Source organism: Dromaius novaehollandiae, chromosome 4 (assembly GCF_036370855.1).
Source record: "Dromaius novaehollandiae isolate bDroNov1 chromosome 4, bDroNov1.hap1, whole genome shotgun sequence".
Taxonomy (NCBI): domain Eukaryota; kingdom Metazoa; phylum Chordata; class Aves; order Casuariiformes; family Dromaiidae; genus Dromaius; species Dromaius novaehollandiae.
The window spans coordinates 74,405,336-74,424,591 of record NC_088101.1 but is presented as its reverse complement, the minus strand read 5'-3'; the positions used below and the strand labels follow the sequence as shown (position 1 = coordinate 74,424,591).

Here is a 19,256-nt window from a genome sequence, read left to right as displayed (position 1 = left end):
TGCATGCAGCACAGATAAGCTGGATTGCTGTATTGTCTTGGGGACATTATAGAAAGTACAAGCCTTTAAAGTTTCTTTGTATTATTAAGAATGTTTCAGGCACAGAATGGGATTACGTAGAGCTCAAAAGGGATCTGGCCTCCTGCAGCGGTGATTCCTGCTCTGGTGTGGGGAGGGAAGGAACTTTGCAGCTCCCTCCCTCACCAGAAGTTTGGAGGGAGCTTTAAGCTGACGAATTTGAGTTCAGCTCCGGTCGGTGCTGTCCCATGAGATGCATGGGGCAAAGGTGTCTTCAGGGTGACTTATGAGGAAACTTGTGAATGAGCAGGCACAGAGACCCGAATGCTGGATACCATGCCAGGGAATCGCTTCCAGTGTTGCACACCTTGTGTTCAGCCAGCCCGCTCCTGGGGGAGCAGCACATGCAGAGTGTGGACCAGAGCCACTCTGGCCCCAGCCAGCCCTGGTTGGGTCACCAGGACCTGTGTTGTCTGACTGGGCGATGCCAGTGCGCTTCTGGGGTTTTGATAGACGGCAGCAAAAATCTCTCTCTGCTTCTTTATGACTGACTAACATGCCTTAAATTAGTGTATCTCATATATTTTGAGAGTATTTGAGTTATGGTTAAAAAAAAAAAAACTTAATCCTATGTCATCAATTTCTAAATGGACAAAATACCTCTCCTGTGTTTAATAGCGGCAGTGATAATAATATCACCGATTTTTTTTTTTAGTTAAACCTTATTTAGTTATATAAGGAAAAGAAGAACTGCTTGACAAAAAGGTGAATTGTTTGTGGATTTGTACAATCTGATATATAGTTCTGAGTATAGTGTTATTCTAATATGTTGCAAATCTTGCCAACACTTTTTGCTATGGCATTTGAAATTTATTCCAAGATTTGCGTACAGAAGAAATCAAACTGATAATTCAGCTTAACTAAAAAAAGAATGAATTTAAGCTGGATTTAAGGTGTTGATGGCATGTATTGTAGGTCACAAAGAAATTGTTGTATACTTCATCTGCACACAGAAGCATAAAGTGTTATGTGTTCAGGTATATTGGCATGCAGGGGCAAAAATAATCTAATTTTCCAATCCTGAATTGAGTGCGGAATTGGCAAAACTGCAGAATTTACAATGGATATGTACTGTATGAAATGAGAATAATTGTCCTTCCAATTTAATTAACTAATGATAAATGAGAATCTCTTCATATGCAACATGACATTTACTGCATTTCATAAAAAGTCTCGTATTCGTGTCTGGTTTTTATCTCTTTTCTAGAATTCTATTAACTTTCATGAGAGTAGAGATACAACTATTTTAATTTGTATTAGCAAATAATTAAACTGTCTTTCCTCTTCCGTGTAGAGAAAGGAATATATCAGAGCAGAACACAAAGCAGTAATGCACTAGTATAGATGGGTCAATGAGCTTAGAACTATTTTGCAAAATCAGTGAAATTTATGGTCCATTCAGATATTCACTCCATCTGCAGTGTGCTTCTCACCAAAATTGTTCTCTGTAGGATGCTTATGTTTGCCTTTGAACTGAGGGAAATTTTGAATTCTAAGGAAAAACTTTTTCTGTCTAAAATGGAATGTAGGAATATTTGTATTTCATTGAAGTAACTGTAGTAGAAGTTGGTCCACTCTGCTTTTTAATGAATGATTATTTTCATGATTAGTAAGCTCATATGCTGATATTCTTGTGCTTTTCTGCCAGTTGGTTTCACAATATTGAGTGAATCTAGACAACCTTGGTCTATGGTAGAAATTTCCCATAGTCTGAGACTTCAGACAGTCCTGATTGCCTCTCCGCAGCTTGGAGGTCACCAGCCTGACTCGGGCAGATGCTGATTTGGAGGCATATCGAATGCAGATGTGTAAAGAAGTGATTGCTATGATGATGAAGAACATGGTTTTCAGTCACAGTCTCTTTCCTCATGTGGAGAAGAGGATGAGTTCAATTTTCAAAAAGCAGTTTCTTGCCATGGAAAAAGAGATTCAGGAAGAGTATGAAAGAAAAATGGTGGCTTTAACAGCTGAATGTAATCTGGAAACTAGGAAGAAAATGGAGGCTCAACACCAAAAAGAAAGAGCTGCAAATGAGGAGGCTGAAGAATTAATGAAGAAAGTGAATGAAAAGGTAAATCTGGTATGAAATCAACATACTTTGCATGATATGTTGTTTTTGTATTGATAGTTTTTCTTTTAGACTGCAGTGGCTGAATTGTCCTCTTAGAAGACTGCAGAGAAAAGCTGTACAATATTAAATGTGTTTGCAAGTTCAGATGTAATAATTTGTTATTAGCAAGAAGCTATGTATTTTATTTTACCAGGAGAATGAAACTTTCTGAAGAGAATCTGTGACACCTGAAAGCCAAAGATCATCCTTACCCTGAATTCTTTGTATATTCACACCATTGTGAAACAAGAACTTATATAATTTATTAATTTGCACTGCGGTGGTCCCTAAGAACTCCAGTCAAGGACAGTGTAAAGATTTTTTGTATGTTCAGAGCAGAACAATGGTCTCTTCTTCGAAAGTCCTTCAATCTAATTAAAAAGGCTGCAATATATGTATTTTTATGTTGAGGAAAATGAGAATATAAGCTCAACCAAGGGCTAATTTCTCCCAGAATAAGTGAAGACAAGCAGAATGATCTTGTAGATTCTAGGCAGAGCAGGGGTGGACTCCTGCTGAAGTGTCCTCCGGAGAGTAGTGAGATAAATTAACTAAAGGCAGAATATAATTCTTTATAAGCGTAGCATCTTCCTTTAAGTAAAAGTTTAGTGCTTATATTTATTGCTTTCATTCAAAGATATCTCCCTGAACGGTTAAGCATTACTGCCCAGGATTTCTTAGGTGGTCACTAGCTGGAAGCGGAGTCTGGGTCATCTGACTGCCAGTCCAGCCTCCTCTCTACAAAATCTTGCTCCATTTGTCCATGTCATTTTTCAAGTATATTGAATTTTTACGATAAAACTGATTGATTTTTCACATTATTTCATCTGTCTGGATAGAATTCTTTTAAGTTTGTAAGTTTACAGAGGTGAAATATGCAAAAGATAAAAGTCCCCAAATTAACGTTTCATGCTTGTCTAATTCGATAACGCGGATTAAGAGGCCGGCTTGGTGGGAATAAGTGGCGCAGTTCATTATTTACCAGTAGGGCTTTGCTTCTGCAACGCAAATGGATACATGGCTATTGAACGTGACACTGCCGAGGTTCCAGCTGTCCATTTCATTTGGGTTATAGAGACAAAATAATTCATTGCAGGAGTACATTCCCTCTAGCCCAGCATGTTTGTGTATGCTCTTTTGTAGACATCATTGAAGTTTTTGGCCTTCTGTAAAAAACTAAAAACAAAACAATATGATCTCTTACTGCTTGCACATAATATACCTGCAATTGTTTAGGACTCTTAGGACAATTCATGATAACAGTTTTGAGAAAATAATTATTTTGCTGAGGGTGTGTCCCATCAAAGATACTATAGTGTGCTGAGGCTGTCTAGAAGAACTGATTTATCAGGCTTTTTTGTGGAGAAAATTCAGAGCACAAGGCTATGTGAGCCAGCTGAAGTTCTTTGAGGTTTCCAGATAAATTTTAAATTGTGCCATCAGGAAACATTCAAATATCCATTGGTTAGGAAGATCCTGAGCTAGGGATGCTAGAAAATCAAAGATGATAGAGAGGGAGGAAGAGAGACTTCTGGGCACTTTTTTAAGGATGAGGTGAATTATGCTCTGCAGAAGTATTTCTCCTTCCATTGGTTATAGAAAGAGCCTAGATAGCTGTTAGGCTAGAAGCTTAATTAATTTAAATAGATATGATTGAGAAAAGTCCTACCCTTGCAGAGAGAGGAGCCTGGCTCGAGCTGGCTGTTTGCTCTCACTGAATGTGCTCCAGGTCTTAGCCCAGCACTTTCGCTTTGTTACAAAATGCACTGGTACTTTTCCTGGTTTGTTTTAGAAATCCTAAATGATAGGCATCAATGAAAGGATTAAGGCCAGCTCAGTCCTTGTCCTGCTCCATTTATCATCTACTTCTGTCCTGTTATTCGCATTCCTGTCCCGAACAATAGCAATTATGCTTTGTGAAAGAATAAAGCAAAAATCACTGGAATCTTTGAAAAATGATTTTTGTACTTCCCTGGAACCTGGGCAAAAAGGACATGTTAGAGAAATCACCTGAAGTACCTCAGAGTCATGAAGTAAGGGTGAAAGGAGAAGCAGCTGGTGTGGAAAGGTAGGCTGGAGTTAAGGAAGGTGGGCAGATGGTGTAATTCTTCCATCTAGCCTCCTCTTTGATTGTGTCTGAGAGTAAAACTCAGGAAAGTAGTTTTCAGAAATGTTCAGTATTGACCAAATTCCGATAGGGGAAGAATTAATTCCAGTTTAGTGCTTCTGAAAATCTCAACCTACAATGTTTTCGATTCCTCGATTCCGAGAAAGGTGTGTATTTTATTTCTGACCTGTGTTTCTGGCTGAGGCATATTTCTCCAGGCAAACATGAGTAATTTCTCACTTGAACTCTGATGTGGGACTTGGGGGCTGCCCTCGCTGAGAGCATTTCTTTCTTTCTTTTTTTTTTTCCGCTTTACGAGTCTGTGGTTTAATGATTGCAGAAAAGGGACAAGAAAAATTATTTACTTGAAGTTAATGATTGATTTTTTTTTTAAACCAAATCATAGCTGCTGTTAAAGAGATTTCTGTGAGTTGTGTTGTGAAAATTTCTGCCCCCTCACCTCCTCCAGCTTAACAGAGACACTTAATATCCAAAACTGTTTTCTAACAATAACTGGAGGGAATTCAGGCAGTCCTGAAAGTGACTGAAAGTCCTGACAGTGACAAGTGTGTGTCTGCATTTTTTTCAGTCTTGCATTTTAATTGAACTACTCCTTGGTAGTTTTTAAGGATTCCTAGGCTGAATTATGTGTCTCTCTCCTCATAGGTCATTTTATACTCCTGTTGCTCTTCTCTGGACACATTTGTCATCATTGTTCTTGAAGAGCAGTACAGAAAATTGAATAAATACTCAAATGCTTCACTACTGCAGCTTTGCCTGCTAACCACATTGTTTATCAAAATGGATTTATTCAGCTCTAATAAAGATGGTTTTGGTCTGATATGATCAAGCAGAGCACTTGCAAGTCGTTCACTGAAGCTAATAGTGATGAGCAACAAAATTGCCGGTTTGTGATGGCAGATCAAAACTTAAATGCAAAATCTACCATGCATTCATATGATAAACACACTGCTTCTCTTACAGAAGAATAATAATGATGATCTAATTAAATAAAGAAAAAAACCCAGTGCTTATATTAATCCTACATGATCTCTTATGCTAACGTAGGAGGAAGACAAGGGTATTGATGTGATTTTTTATTTCGTGTTGATACTTGGTTGCCTCTTGTGCTCTGGTGGCATGTGGTGATGCTGCTGTACCAGCTGGGCAGAGCTCTGCTGGTGCAGTGCTCGACCTTGGTGGGAAATGCATTAGTGCTTTAGTAGCACAGCACTTGCCTTCTCAGGTATTGCCTTCTTCTCCAAGGGGTTGGGCATATGTTTAATTTCACAGGTGGTGAGTCCCTACACTGACATCATTGTGGTTATTTGCTGTCCAGAAAATAATGCCCAAAGCAGACTGTAAATTTTCTGCCTTTTTGATTAATTGTGTGCTGCCTGCGATGTGCCTCTGTGGGAGTGGGGGGTGGTGCAGGCAGTTTTCAGTGCAGAGGACAATTCTCCACAGATAAACAGTAAGAAATTTAGAACAAGACCAACATAACTACTGTTAGGTGGCTCTGCTGGCTAAGAAGCCTTCTTTGCTCTGTAGGACGTGTATATTTTGATTTTAAAATGAGTTTATGCCATCTGAGATTAAAACTGTGAATATTTAAGTGCTGGTGAACTATGAGAAAGTATATCTTGCAAAGAAGCTTTTAAATTAATTGCCATTTAATTCTCTTCCATTGTTGTAACTCTAAACTGATGCTCTTAGATTAATTTGTAGAAACCAATAGATACAGTAGGTCACTCTGCCATAAAGAACTTTTAAAGATTTGCAGTAGAATAGATTTTTCTCATTAATATTGTTTAAAAAAGTATGCGTATTGTTATTTCATTCATATGTTATTTCTGATTTATATCACTATGTTCAATTTTAATAAGATTTCAGAATTGATGAAGCCTAAGAAATATGTTTTATATATAGTCAGTTTGTGTTGAATCTCATGTAGTTTTGTACAATTTATCTTAGAGTGCTTCCTCAATTCTAAAAGCTTTCATTATGCCTTGGAAATATTATCTGGATTATAGATTGAATGTTGTACAACCTTCTTCATCATGAAAGGATGAAAAACATGGAAAATGTACATTGACTTAGCATTAGGGTTCATTCAAACCTGAAATGACAGTAATCAGAGTATGCATAGAATATATATGAGCTAGAAACTTTGATACTTTAAAATATGTTGAATACTGAGAATTGCTTCAGATTTATTAATTTCTCATCTCTGCAGCCAGCTGTAGAATACAGAAGTCTTCTGGATAGACTTCACAGACTGGAGCAGGACCACTTGAAGAGGTTTCTTCTGGTAAAGCAGGAGGAGTATTTTGCAAAGGCTTATAGACAACTGGCTGTTTCCAGGAGAAAGGAGCTGCATAACATCTTTTTTACACAGATAACAAATGCCATTTTCAAGGGAGAACTGAAGTTAGAAGCAGCTAAAATACTAGTGCAAGATTACTCTAAAATACAGGTAATAGGATAATAATTTCATTCCTAACCTAATGGCAGAGTACAAACCCACGGTAACTTTTGGGAAATGTTTCAGGAAATGTCTGTGCTCATAGACCTCTAAAAGATATTATCCCTGTTTTATCACTTTTATAGCTGATTTTCTTAGGAATAATTTTAAAAAGTATAACCTCATCATTATGCATATTTAGACTTCTAAACAACTGTGTGTTAATGCACCTGCACAACTTTCTTCTGCAATGATAAGAGTTAAATGTTTTTGCCACAGCATTATGTGCTTGATGCTGCCTTTTATATTCATGGGTAATATTTCCAAAGCACCCAAGTGCTAAAAGCTTGTTTTTGCTGCTCAGGGGAGATAAGAGTAAGGGCTCAATTGCGTCATGCAGCAGAAGTAAGTCTAAAACAATGTCTGCAGCATGCAGTGGGAGACTGTGATTTAGAAATCCCCAATTTTGATGTGAGTATTTTGGTACGTCTGAACACCTTGGAGCTCTGCAGAGGCGAGCCTAGCTCCTGAAAGCTCTGTTGGTGCAGTTCTGCCCTGGAGCCCGTCCCCGCAGCGTGAAAGAGCAGATCTGTGCTCATGCAGCAAAGTTCTGGTTCCAGATCTGCCGTGGCTGGTGTTAACGGGGACCTCAGCATGCTATAGTAATGCCAAAGTGCCATTTTCAAAAGTAATTTAGGCCACATAAAGGAACAGAGGCAACATACAGACATTTTCAAAACATGCTAGGCATCAACTGCTTTTCCACACTTCAGAAGATGTACTGAGCCCCCCAGTCCAAATCTCTAGATTATTGAAGTTGTGATACATCCAAAGTGCTATGGCTTTGTATTTTAAGAGGTTGAGTATTTCTAGCTTACATGGTGGGGAATGCTGAAGAAGAGTATGGTCAGGACTTCAGTTTTGTTTCTATTTACATTTTAAGCCTCTTGCAACACAGTAGTTTGTGGTGTTTCCTAGAAAGGTTTTTTATTCAGCGTGTGTTGGAAGTTAGTGTTCTGGATTTCAAAAATTTTGGGGATTGTTATTCTGGCTGCTTCTTGAAGAGAAGCATGTGATTGTTGCTCTTTGTTATGTTGTCATGTGTCAAAAGGGTAACAAGTTGATGTCCTGGAGGTTACAAAGCAATGTTTGGAAAGTAGGTGTCAAAACTTTCTATTTCCTTTGCAAGGCCCACTCCTAAAGCCAGATTCCCTGTCAAATCTCCGAACTGAAGAGCTCCATGTGGGCCATTAACAGATGTAAGTGAAGCACTTGTGCAAAAGGCTGCTGAACACACAGGGAAAGATAGGGCACATGTGAAATAAGCATTGAGGATATTTTGGCTGCTTAGACATGGGCCACCTAAGTAGCTGACTTTGTCTTGGTCACCTGCCTCTAGCAGAGTATCTGCTACTGAGCCCATCGCCAGTCTCTGCCAGATCAACTTCTTGGGCATCTCAACCCTTCCCATTCCCCACTGTTGCACTATGTTTGGGGGCTCCTTGCTTTGCTTGCTTACCTGCTTTCTTAGGTGTATACTGTCCCCATACACTCAGTAGGAAAACGCCTAACTTGACACTAAAAAATCCCACCTTCTAGCACATCACCTAGGGGTCAGGCTCAGCCCGTTTCCTAAATTCCCTTAAAATCCTGCCACCAGAACCTGAAACTGGGATATGCTCATGCATTGGTGGTCTGATTAGCTGGAGTATGTGTGACACTGAGGCCTAAGTACTCATGCCAAAAGCTGAAAATACTATTTTGTTTTACTGAAATACCAGTACTAATTTGACATGATCATTAGATTTAAGTTAATATAAGCTCATTGTTTTTCATTTGTAAGAGCTGTTTAACTTTGCCCTATTAATATACAGATTTGATCTAACTGCTACTCACAAGAGAGAGTTGAATTTAACATTACATCTAATTAGATATGTCTTTCCTGTAGGGAGACATTGAAGAACTAATGGATTTTTTGCAAGCCAGCAAGAAGTATCATCTGAACAGAAGATTTGCTTACAGAGAATATCTTATAAATAAGATACTGTTACGGGATTCTCGAGCCTCTGCTCTCATAAATGCAGCAGCAAGCCAGATATCAAATCTCATTAATAAGATGGAAAGGCAAGTATCTCAACTGTTTCTGGCAGCTGTATTGCTCTGTTATCTGAATGACAATGGAGTAGCCTTCAAAAGTCTTTTTGTCTATGTAACCTAGCAGGAATAGTGTGTAAAATATATCTGTTATTTTTTATATTAATTCTAATAGAATATTTTGTAATGATGGCTGTATTGCTTAGTATCTCAGCAGATGTGCTTTGCGACTGTGCCCACTTTGTACAGTGCATAGATGAGTTGCTGAGAATGTGTATAGATACCTAATTCTGACTTCAGTGGGAACCATACTCATCTAAGAGTCCAGGTATATTTATACATCTATTCCTCATGTAAATAGTCCTCAGTCATGTGAAAAGTCTTACAAAGTCAGTGGGAATACATGCCAGTAAAGGTCACGCATCATGGTTCTTTATGCATGAATATCTGGTCTTAGCAGGAAAGATGATCCTGAAGTATCTGAGGTGCATGGCATGATGCCAACGTAGGCATCATCTGCAGACTATCTCTGTATAGTCTCTCTTATGATTAGCCTCCCCACACATCCAGACTGGTGCAACTTTTCTACTTTGTGTCTGTCGTATGTTTCGATGACATCCCCCTCCCCTCCCTTCTCTCCCCTTCCCAAAGCACTCTTGCTTTGCTGAGGTCCAACCCTCCTCTTCCTGAACCACTTCGCCCCCTCGTTTTTCATCCCTTAGACAGTTCTCTATTGCATCAAACAGTTCTGCTTACTTGTGCCCTTCACTGCCCATTTTCTCCTAAACTGGTCAGCTTTTGTTCATTAGAGAGAAGTCAAGGTCATTACGGAGAAGTCTGATTGACCTACAATACCAGCTGCTGTTGGCCACATATTTCACCTTTGTATCTTCTGTGAGTCCCATGGCATTTGGGAGGATCTCCCTGCAAACATCCTTATTGTTACTTCAGCGTTCTCCTTGTTCAAAGGCATCTTTTCATTTTAATAGAGTAGTTGTTTTTATACTGTATTTATATGAAGCCAGAAATGTAGGTCTCTTGACATAATTGAACCTTAAAAGTATTAACATAATACTCCTAAATGTAAGTCACTGTGCAAACTCCCATGGACTTCTGTGGTGCTAAGATTTCACCCATTATTTTTGTTATATGGGTTTTTTAAATATATAGATGGGTCTTATAGTACTGCATCACCTACAGTTTGAGCTGTGCGCAAGTTAGATGCCCAAATAAATTGGCAACCTGAAACTAAAATAATGTGGACTTCTCTTTATCCTAGGTATATGTTGGTGTATATATTATCTTGTATGTTGCATGGTTTTTCCTAAATGTTTCATTTGCTGGATAGTTCCAACACATCCATCTTTTCCTATTGCAGCCTCTTTTGACTGCTCTAGACAGGGATTTTAATTGGATAAAGTGAGCCTGGGTTTATTTTCCCAAATAAAAGGTAGGCTGAAGGTGTTAAAAGTAATATGTTGGTTATTATGTTGCCTCACTCCCTTATGCTAATAAATCTACCCTTGATACACTAATATTTAGCCTTGAGTTTGAACAAAAAGGAGGCCTAGACTTCGTTACCAAACATGGAATGGAAACTTGATGTTGTTGAGTCCATTATTGTTTTTTTGGACATATCACTGAAGTTTATTGTGGCTTGCTTTCATGGCAAAAAATACTTGGGCAGAAGGTCAGTGAGGCTTGGTGGATTGCTCTCAAGGTGCCTCCCTGCAGACAATTAAAGAAATAGTATGGATAGACCTTGGAAGAGCTCTGTAAAAGGAGGTTCTCTGCTTGATAAAAATGATAAGGCAAATCTGAGTTTCTTTCCAGTGCATGTACATAGAGGGGGAATGATGCTTCATGGCTTGCTCAGACGCCTGTGGATGCTTGAACAGTAGATGGAAAGATATGAAGTGTGGAAGCTATCCACCACAGCAACAATGTGATGGCTGCCTCTTCTGTTTTATTTCTTTCGCCTTGTATTTTGAGGATTTTACTTTGAATAAAGCCACGGCAATATCAACAAATCCTAATAAAATTTCTCAGAATGAGACTCTGTCCTTTCTGGAGAAGGGCCTGATAACAGATTACAACGTTTAGCCCCCCCGTCACACTAATGAGTTTAGCCAGTTATCCTATTGGAACGGGGACATGGAAGCCCAACGTATTTATAGGTCTTGATTTTCAGAGATTTTGCAAAATTCATTTGAATTCAGTCTCTGTGTGTAATGTTCATTTCTTCTGAAACAGGATTTGAAAAATAATTTAGAGACCATTTGGACAACTTCTAGATTCAGGTTAGGAATTGGTGCTTTCTGTCCAAAATTCCATTTTGACCTTTTCAGTTCCATTTTGGAAGTCCACTGAGTTTAATGTTAGAAATTATAACTTACAAATACCCAACAGCCTAATTTGATTGAGTTAAAATGTTCTTTTATTCTTCTGTTGTCCAAGAAAGATTTGGGGAATTTCTGGTGTAAATAGAATAGCTGTCAATTTTTGAAATTCAGTTCAAGTTCATGGAGAGGGAGATTTTTTTATCTATCACAGATGTGATCGGGATCTTGCTTACTCTTTGAAGTTAAGTACTATAGCAACTGGAGGTAGACTGTGGTCTTAAACTTCAGTATGAAACAGACACTGTGTGCTTAAAAATGAGCGTTTTCTCTTACCAATCTATATTATTGCATTTCTCTATTAGTTTGAAATCTTTATAATTTTTCTGATGATTTAAACGTAATAGGAAATGTGAATATAAATCTCTTCAAGGCTGTGATTGGTTTGTATCTTTACAATCATTATTAAGTGTTTTTATTTGATTAAATTACATCCTTAAAAGAGAAAATCATTGCTAATGAGGAGAGGGAGTTATAAAAGACATCTAGAATTGCATTCCAGTGGCAGTAAATGAAAAATGTAAATATTATGAATAATATATAAAGTTTAAAATGTCTCATTTGAATATTGCATACATTACTAACTGATAAATAGTTGGTTTTGCATTTGCCTTCTCTTCCTTCCTTCTTCCTATTCTTTCTTCATACATCTTTACTCTACCTTGCAAACTGCCTCAATTCTGGACTCATCTCAAAGGTTAAGATTATCCTTCTATCATCCAACTGCTTTTTTGAGTCTTCATGGGTATTACTGCAATAGAAACAAAGATCATTCTGTGTGGCTACTTAGTTGAGCCTTATTATGGTACTAATTGGCTCAAATATCCTCTTATTCTTAACTATTTGGGGTAACAGATTTTAAATACTATTATTACAGGGCAGGTCATCTATCTGAAAGTCATTTGGAAATGCTGCTGGACCAAGCTCAGGCTGAAATTAATTCTGTTAAACAGAAATTCGATCATGATTTAAAACAAGAAAAACAAAAGCTTCACCAGAAACTCATTATCAAGCGGAGGCGAGAAATATTGCAAAAGGTAATTATTTTCAGCATATTTATTGTCACGGTGCTTATAAAGCAAGAACTGAATGAGTTGAAAGATAAAATATAGTTTTTATATGATGGTGTTTAACATTGCCAGAAGCACATACGAACATAAGCGTCCACTGTTTTTAGCTGTGTTCCACAATGTGCTTTCTTAATTAGGTATGGTTAGTTGCTGTTGTTTTAGAAAAACCTGCAAGAAAGTCATATTACTGGAGAAAATCGTGAGGCCCCTATACTTAAAGTATGTTAAAGTCTCCTGTTCAAGGGGATTATGACTAGCACCTCTAATGTATGAAACGGCAAAAGACCACTTGAGGCCCTCCATCTCGAGGGAGATGGCACAGATCTGTGACGGTCGTCGTTTCTACGGTTTCGCCATCTGCATGTGACTTAAATGACTTTCACAGCACAGTTAAAATTCCTGTATGGTGATTACAAGATAAAAAGTTTAAAAGGTAGTGTACCTGTGGTTGGTTTTGTTAGGATTCCTCCCTCCTAACTTCAGCCGTCTAAAGTTCAAAGCTAACTGTAAGAGCTCCGAATAGTGATTGTCTCATAATGGGAGATGAATTGCAGGTGATCCAACATAACTAGGAGAGAATTGTTATCCAAAGGTCCCTTTCTTTCTCTGTTGACTGCCTAAAGAATTTTAAAAAACCTACCTGGGATTATTATGGTTTTTTTTGATGATCAAAGTTAGGTGAGATTAATTTTACCTTTAGCAGGATATGTGTTTCAGTATTTCCTGACTGCTCTTTTAATAGGCAGCTCTTTAAGGCTGCAAGAAGAGAGATCAGGTATAAAGAAAGATGGAGAGTTCATTCATTGCCTTTATTCTCAGTATACGTTGCTTTGGTTTAGCTCTCAGAGAAATTGCTACATGCTGTAAGAAAGAAAATATCCAAACAACTTCTTTTCTTCTTGCATTGGTATTCTTTGACCCAGATTCACTTGTAGAATCTTGCCAGACTGTTGCATTTCAGACAGTTGGGATTAAGTTAGACCACAAGATCATACATTATTTAGCCCTTCTATCTAATAATAATCTGAATTAATAAAGGCCTGCTAGACACACAGAAAGCCATCATGTTGAGTGCTAAATAAGTCTCTGAACAGTGAAAAACAGAAGTTCAAAATTCTTTTTCGCTAGGAGATGCCTATTTAAAGAGCTGGAATTTGAGAGAGGTTCCTTATCTTTACCTTGCTTCTTTTTTTGGCAAATGAATCAGCAGAAAGAACATCGAAAGGAGCAGCTGTCACTAGGAGACACCTTCAAAACAACTCAGGAGGTCAGTCACTACATCAGCCACTGGAAAAATCTTCTGAGTGATCACACTGTTGAAGTTGAAGAACTTATTGAGAAGCTTGATAATGAAGCTAGTGAAGAGCTCAGAGACCTTACGTTTAGTCTAATGGAGAAAACCACTGAGGAACTTAAACGTGTTCAGTATGGAGTATTCGTGCAGGAACTGTTAAAGCTCAACGTGTTGAAGATGTTCCTGCTAGAAGTTGTGGAGGAGCATAGAAAGGAGATTGTTGTTAAATGTGAGCAACTTGAAAGAGAAGAGCATGACAAGAGCATGGCCATTGAAGAATCGCTTCCCCTCACCAGGCAAAAACTAAGCCAAGAACTGGAAAAGAGTCTTTCAGAACAAAAAAAATTAAGGACCTGGGAACAATTAGTATTCATGCAAGTATCTTTCCATTCTGTTTTATTAGTTACACTTGTAACTAGAGATCAGCTGGGAGTTTTAACACCTGTCTGGGTAAAATTCCTCCGTTCTATACTTTGGAAGTGATTTTTCACAAGCGCTCAGGCCCTGCAGAGGCAGCAGGATGAGCTGACACTCCTAACGCAGCAGTGGCACTTCCAGGAAACGGCGTTTAAAACTGAGAGGGCGGAGTGGTATATTAATACTTTTGTTCACTGTCTGTCAGATTTCACTTGCATATCTTTCATTTTTATTCTCAGTCCATTCTCAGAGGTCCAGTACTTCAGAAATGTTATTTAGTACGTCAGGCCTAATTCCTTCCAGGCAGAAGTCAAACCTTACTCATCAAATGCTCATTTTATGCTCTCCAACTGTACATGCACACACACCCCTTGCCCAGTATGTCTTTGTTAGAAAATCTATTTGTGTATTCTTTTGATTCTAATTTCATTGACTTAAGTATTATATTCAACATTTTAAATATTTTTCTGTAAGATGTATCTTCTAACTTGTCTTTTTATCTCTGAATATCTTGCTGAGAACAATCCCACACAAGCAGGAAAGTAGATTAAGTGACCTAACAGGTCTTTCCTGTTTCTAACTTATGATTCCATGATAATTGTGTTCCAGTCTGCAGTGCTGCCTGTTATATTTGTTAGATACTATCTTTATTTACAGCAACAGTAAGCTGCTTGCTTTTTCCAGGAAAATACTGGAAAATACATATAAAGAATACATTTGCACAACAGTTCTGTAAAAAAGCCCCTTCAGATCTGTCACTGTCTCCATTGTGTGTCAGTTTTGATATTTCAATCACAGATGCCAGCTTTTAGCCTTTTCACTCTTATCTGCTCTGTCCATTTTTCACAAAGAATTATTTTGAATGGTAGCATTTCACTTCTGTTGCTCATTGAAGACACTATGGTCTGGTCCAGAATTGCCATGATGCCAACATTGATGCTTAAGGACCTTTTTAAAAATGAACATTTCAAAACTATGACTTGCAGTCTTTTTTTATACTATGGGTTTTCTTCTAATAAAAGTCTAAGACAGCATGTGAAGTGGTGAGTATACTGCAAACGCTTGTTTGGATAATACTGCCTTAAATAAGTTTTTAGAGAGAAAAACTTTATTAAAGTTTTAATTTAAGAGCTAACCGTACATTGCTGAATAAGTAAACAGAAAGAAAGCTTTTTAGAACCAAAAACACTCTAATGAGAAGATGAGGTTCTATAGGACTGTGATGTATTGAATTAAAGCATCATTCTAAATGCAAGGTACAACATAATATGCTTTGTAAAGGAAAATTACTCTTTATTCAATATACTTTTCATTCTCTAAATGCAAAGACCTTTTTGGGAGATTGTGAGAAAAATATTCTGAAGGAAAATTAAACTATTTTTATGAAATGCTCTTAAGGAAATACCTCAGTGATGAGATGATAGATGAAGATAGTCGAAGGTTAGTCACAGCTGGAAGATGAATTTAGGCTTTAGCATACTTTTTTTTTTTAAAAAAATAGTCAACTTCAGCTTGACCTGAGGGGCAGTTCACAGACTTCCACGTGGAGAACTTTGCTTCTACCAAGTAAGAATTTTTGGGTTATTCAAACTGCTGCTAAAATATAACCCATGTTGTTGAGACTACTAGAAGCTCTATTACAAAGACTGCACTCAAACCTAGGAGTTTATAATGAAGAGGTACCTTATTTTTTCCCTCATTTCTATAGGAAATATATTTAACAGTGGCTGTTAAATAGTGCTGGGAAACGGCACAGGGAGGCTTTAAGGGAAGCCTTTTTGTTGATTTGAGCGCTGACATTCAGGGTTTGTATGGTGTCTGAAGTGGTGGAAGGGTTCTGAGCACAGGCAATATCTGTGCGTTTGTTGATTATACTTGAAATGTTAAGAGTTTTTATTTATTTATAATCTGTTTCCTCTTGACCATGGAGTTTTACAGGCCAGGAGTTTCTGTATATAAAATTGAAGGCATCCTCAAGGACATATTGAATCTGTTGAACAACTGAATCCTATGTAGAAGTATTTATCTGATGAATGAATAAGACAGGGAGGGATGATCATTGTCATGTACAATATTTTTGTGCATGTCTTTTTAGTTCTGTATAAATTTGCCTGAATCACAGTGCATGTGATTCAGTGCATGTTTCTTGCTTTTTAACAGGCAGCTGCTAAGTTTACCCCTTTCATTATCCGAAGAGGAATTGCTTAAAATAAGGCAGGAGTTCCACTGCTGCTTTGCCCAAATGGATGGCAGCTTGGCTCTGCCCAAAATAAGAACAAGAACTTTGCTCCAGACTTTCGAGTCGGCGTGGAGGGAAGCAGAGCTGCTGAAAGTGGACCAGCATTTAGCAATGCCCAGCAAACAGGTGGGATCAGTGTGGGAACGTGCCATGCTTCTGTGAACGTATCCGCAGCGTGTTTGCCTCTCCGCAGGCACAGGTCCGTGGCTGCTCATCTAGGTGTGACAGCGGTTCTTCCCATCAGGGTGGATCTGTGGACCTTAAACATGTAGTCTGGGCAGTGGTGAATAAACATGTTTTCTTCACACACTGCTGCACATTTTTGTTGCTCGCTGTCCTGCAGCTTTCCCAAGATGAAGGCATAGGTATAAAGAAACAAATGGGTGTCCAAAAGGGGCTGCGTCTCTGAGCAGAGCCCCCTGAAAGGTCGTAACTGGTGCAGTGCTAAGGGACAAGTTTGGTCCTTTCCATCCCAAACTGAGATTTCTCTGCCTACTCATGCACATTACTAAATTGAAATCATTTACATATGGGACTTCATCAAGTAAGGAGACATTTGCGTGTTTTTGGGGGGGAATGTACTTCGCTCTCCTGTCTGTTTAGAAAAGCAAAATTCCTGAATACTTGACCCTTCTTGGCAATAATTTGGGCATGATTTATGATGATTCTTTCCGAAAGAACCAGGCATATAGAGTGGCATTTTTTTGGTTTTGTTTTTAAAGCCTAGATAAACAGAAGATCAGGTATAGTCTCTCAAAGAGACTTTCCCAACAAGTCTGTCTGTCTATCAAATCCAGCAATTCACGTTTCTGGCATTTTTTAGAATTATGTGAAGGATGTTTAGTTCTTCAGTGAAATGTAAAAGCTATGGATTCGTAAATTACCTTCAATTCTTAAACAGAAGAAAGAAAATTGTTTTATGTATGAACTGTTGGGATAGCATCATAAGAGAAGGGTTTTTACATGCTTTGATTTGGTTCAGTTATGTTTTCTAAATTAATAAACTATCTTGGGTTAACTGTACTGTGTATTAGCCTAGTTCAAAACCTCAGTAATTTCTGAAGTACTTAAGAAGGAAAATGACTTTGCAAAGCCTTATAGTTGAACAGATGTTATCATTTCCCCAAGAGTACATTATACCTAGTTGATATTCTTGTACAAAATATAAAGGTCAAGAATAATTTGATTACATAGAACGGTGCCCCTTAATACTATCATGATTCATTTGTGATTCTTATACTGTGTCCTGAAAACAATGTAGTTCTTAAATTAATATTCTTTATTCTTTTTAAACAGTGCTGAGGAGACAAAGTATCAGTTAAAATCTTTGCTTATTATCACTGCTAAGCTTGTTTAAAATAAAATGTATGTGTTAGCAGTTTTCATGGAAAGGATGAATTTATAATTCTATTTGAAAGAAATTACAAAAATTTTTCCATCTTTGCCTGAATGTCTGAAAGCAGTCTTCTGAATGAATAGCTAGCACATTCATTTCAGAGAATATTTTCTTGGAGAAAGTCATCCTTGCCAAGTGTTTCATTAATTGGTGGATCTGCCCACAAACAATAGTAAGTAATAATGTTAATGTTAGCACCTCCATCTACCTTTTACAAATACTCACTGTTGTGCTTATCTTCTTACAGCAACATTCCAAAATGAAAAAGGCGGGATCCAGGAATCGGAATAAGATAGATATCCTGCAGAAATCTTTAGAGGAAAAAATTTTCATTTATGAAAACCCAGTGAAAGAAGAAAATTTGAATAAGGTAAATGCAAGTTTTTTCTGTACTGAGGTCATACCTCAGTACATACCTCAGATCTTTAATTATTAAAAAATGACAGTTTCCTCTCAATGTAAGATCCATATACGGAAGTCATGAGGTGGAGCGGTATTAGATATCTCTCTCTACCCTTGCCTGCATTTGTCAAGAAGTTCTATTTAAAATTTGGTAGTTTTGGCTTTGTTTTAAATTTTGCAGTTTAATTACAGAACTGATTTCATGTCTCTCTTTCCTCCAATGGTTCTGGGGCTTGCTATATGCGTTTTTGAAGACTCCCATATATCCTGTGCTTTACTTAATGGAGCTTTCAAAATATGTGGAAGCTGCTTTGGTATTTACTTCAGATAAGCAGGATTTAGCTCTTGGACCTTTTCTAACTCTACTGAAAACCCAGAAATAGATGCTTAGATGTGGCGGTCTGGTTCACGGACTCCGATGTGCTGGATCAGAATCAACTTTATTCAAGCAAGCAAGCCCTTTATATAAACTCTAGCCTGGATTGGTACTTTCTCGAAGGTCATGTTCCCATCATCACTCCTTCTCATTCCGTGCAACTACTACCTTATCTACATACTGCTATTTATTCCTCCCAAGGCTTTCGGCTGCTTAACTCTATCTTGTCCAATTCCTCGCTGTCTGCCCTTGCACTTAGATTGTAAGACTTGTGGGCAGAGGAGGAATTTATTTGTACAGAGGTCTTTGAAAGGGAGCTTTTATTTTGATGACTGGCTCCAGTCTAAAGTTACCTCTTAAGGAAAGGATGGGGCCAATGCTAACCTGGGATTTTGGAGGCTTTTCATTTCTCTGCTAACGGATTTTCCATGAGAACTTGTTTGTGTTCTTTAACCTGTCTCTGCTTCACTTTCTTTGTAAAATATGGATAATCTTACTTTCAGATATCAGAGAAATGTTTCAGTGGTATGTGTATTAGACAACAGGTAGTGCTCAGTTATAACAACTATGTAGAATGAACAAGTGTCATTGGCAGATTGAAAAAATAGGTTCTCAAATGATTGCAGCATCAAATTTAGTACTTGATTGGTCTTGGACAAAAATAATAGTTTGTTTTATATTTTTCCTGTGTTTTTGATGTATGCCGAGGACTGAAAAATATTGGGTTGACATGCTTTTATTTTTTGTTACTTTAATGTGAGATTAACACATTGCAGACTATTAAAGCAAAGGTTCCTCTAATCCAGCCTG

The 19,256-nt window shown here is 37.8% G+C and overlaps 1 protein-coding gene across 4 annotated transcripts in view; it reads left to right on the top strand.

Moving 5' to 3' along the window:
* The window catches only part of EVC2 (EvC ciliary complex subunit 2), a 77,522-nt gene that overhangs the window by 37,050 nt on the left and 21,216 nt on the right, over positions 1–19,256 (top strand). For 2 of the 4 annotated variants that reach the window (XM_064511453.1, XM_064511451.1), the window contains exons 10-16: positions 1,825–2,149; positions 6,532–6,771; positions 8,708–8,883; positions 12,130–12,289; positions 13,530–13,994; positions 16,198–16,398; positions 17,916–18,038. In XM_064511453.1, the coding sequence (XP_064367523.1) occupies positions 1,825–2,149; positions 6,532–6,771; positions 8,708–8,883; positions 12,130–12,289; positions 13,530–13,994; positions 16,198–16,398; positions 17,916–18,038 (1,690 nt within the window). The remainder of the gene's footprint in view (positions 1–1,824; positions 2,150–6,531; positions 6,772–8,707; positions 8,884–12,129; positions 12,290–13,529; positions 13,995–16,197; positions 16,399–17,915; positions 18,039–19,256) is intronic. The other 2 variants (XM_064511452.1, XM_064511454.1) reach the window with 2 other exon arrangements.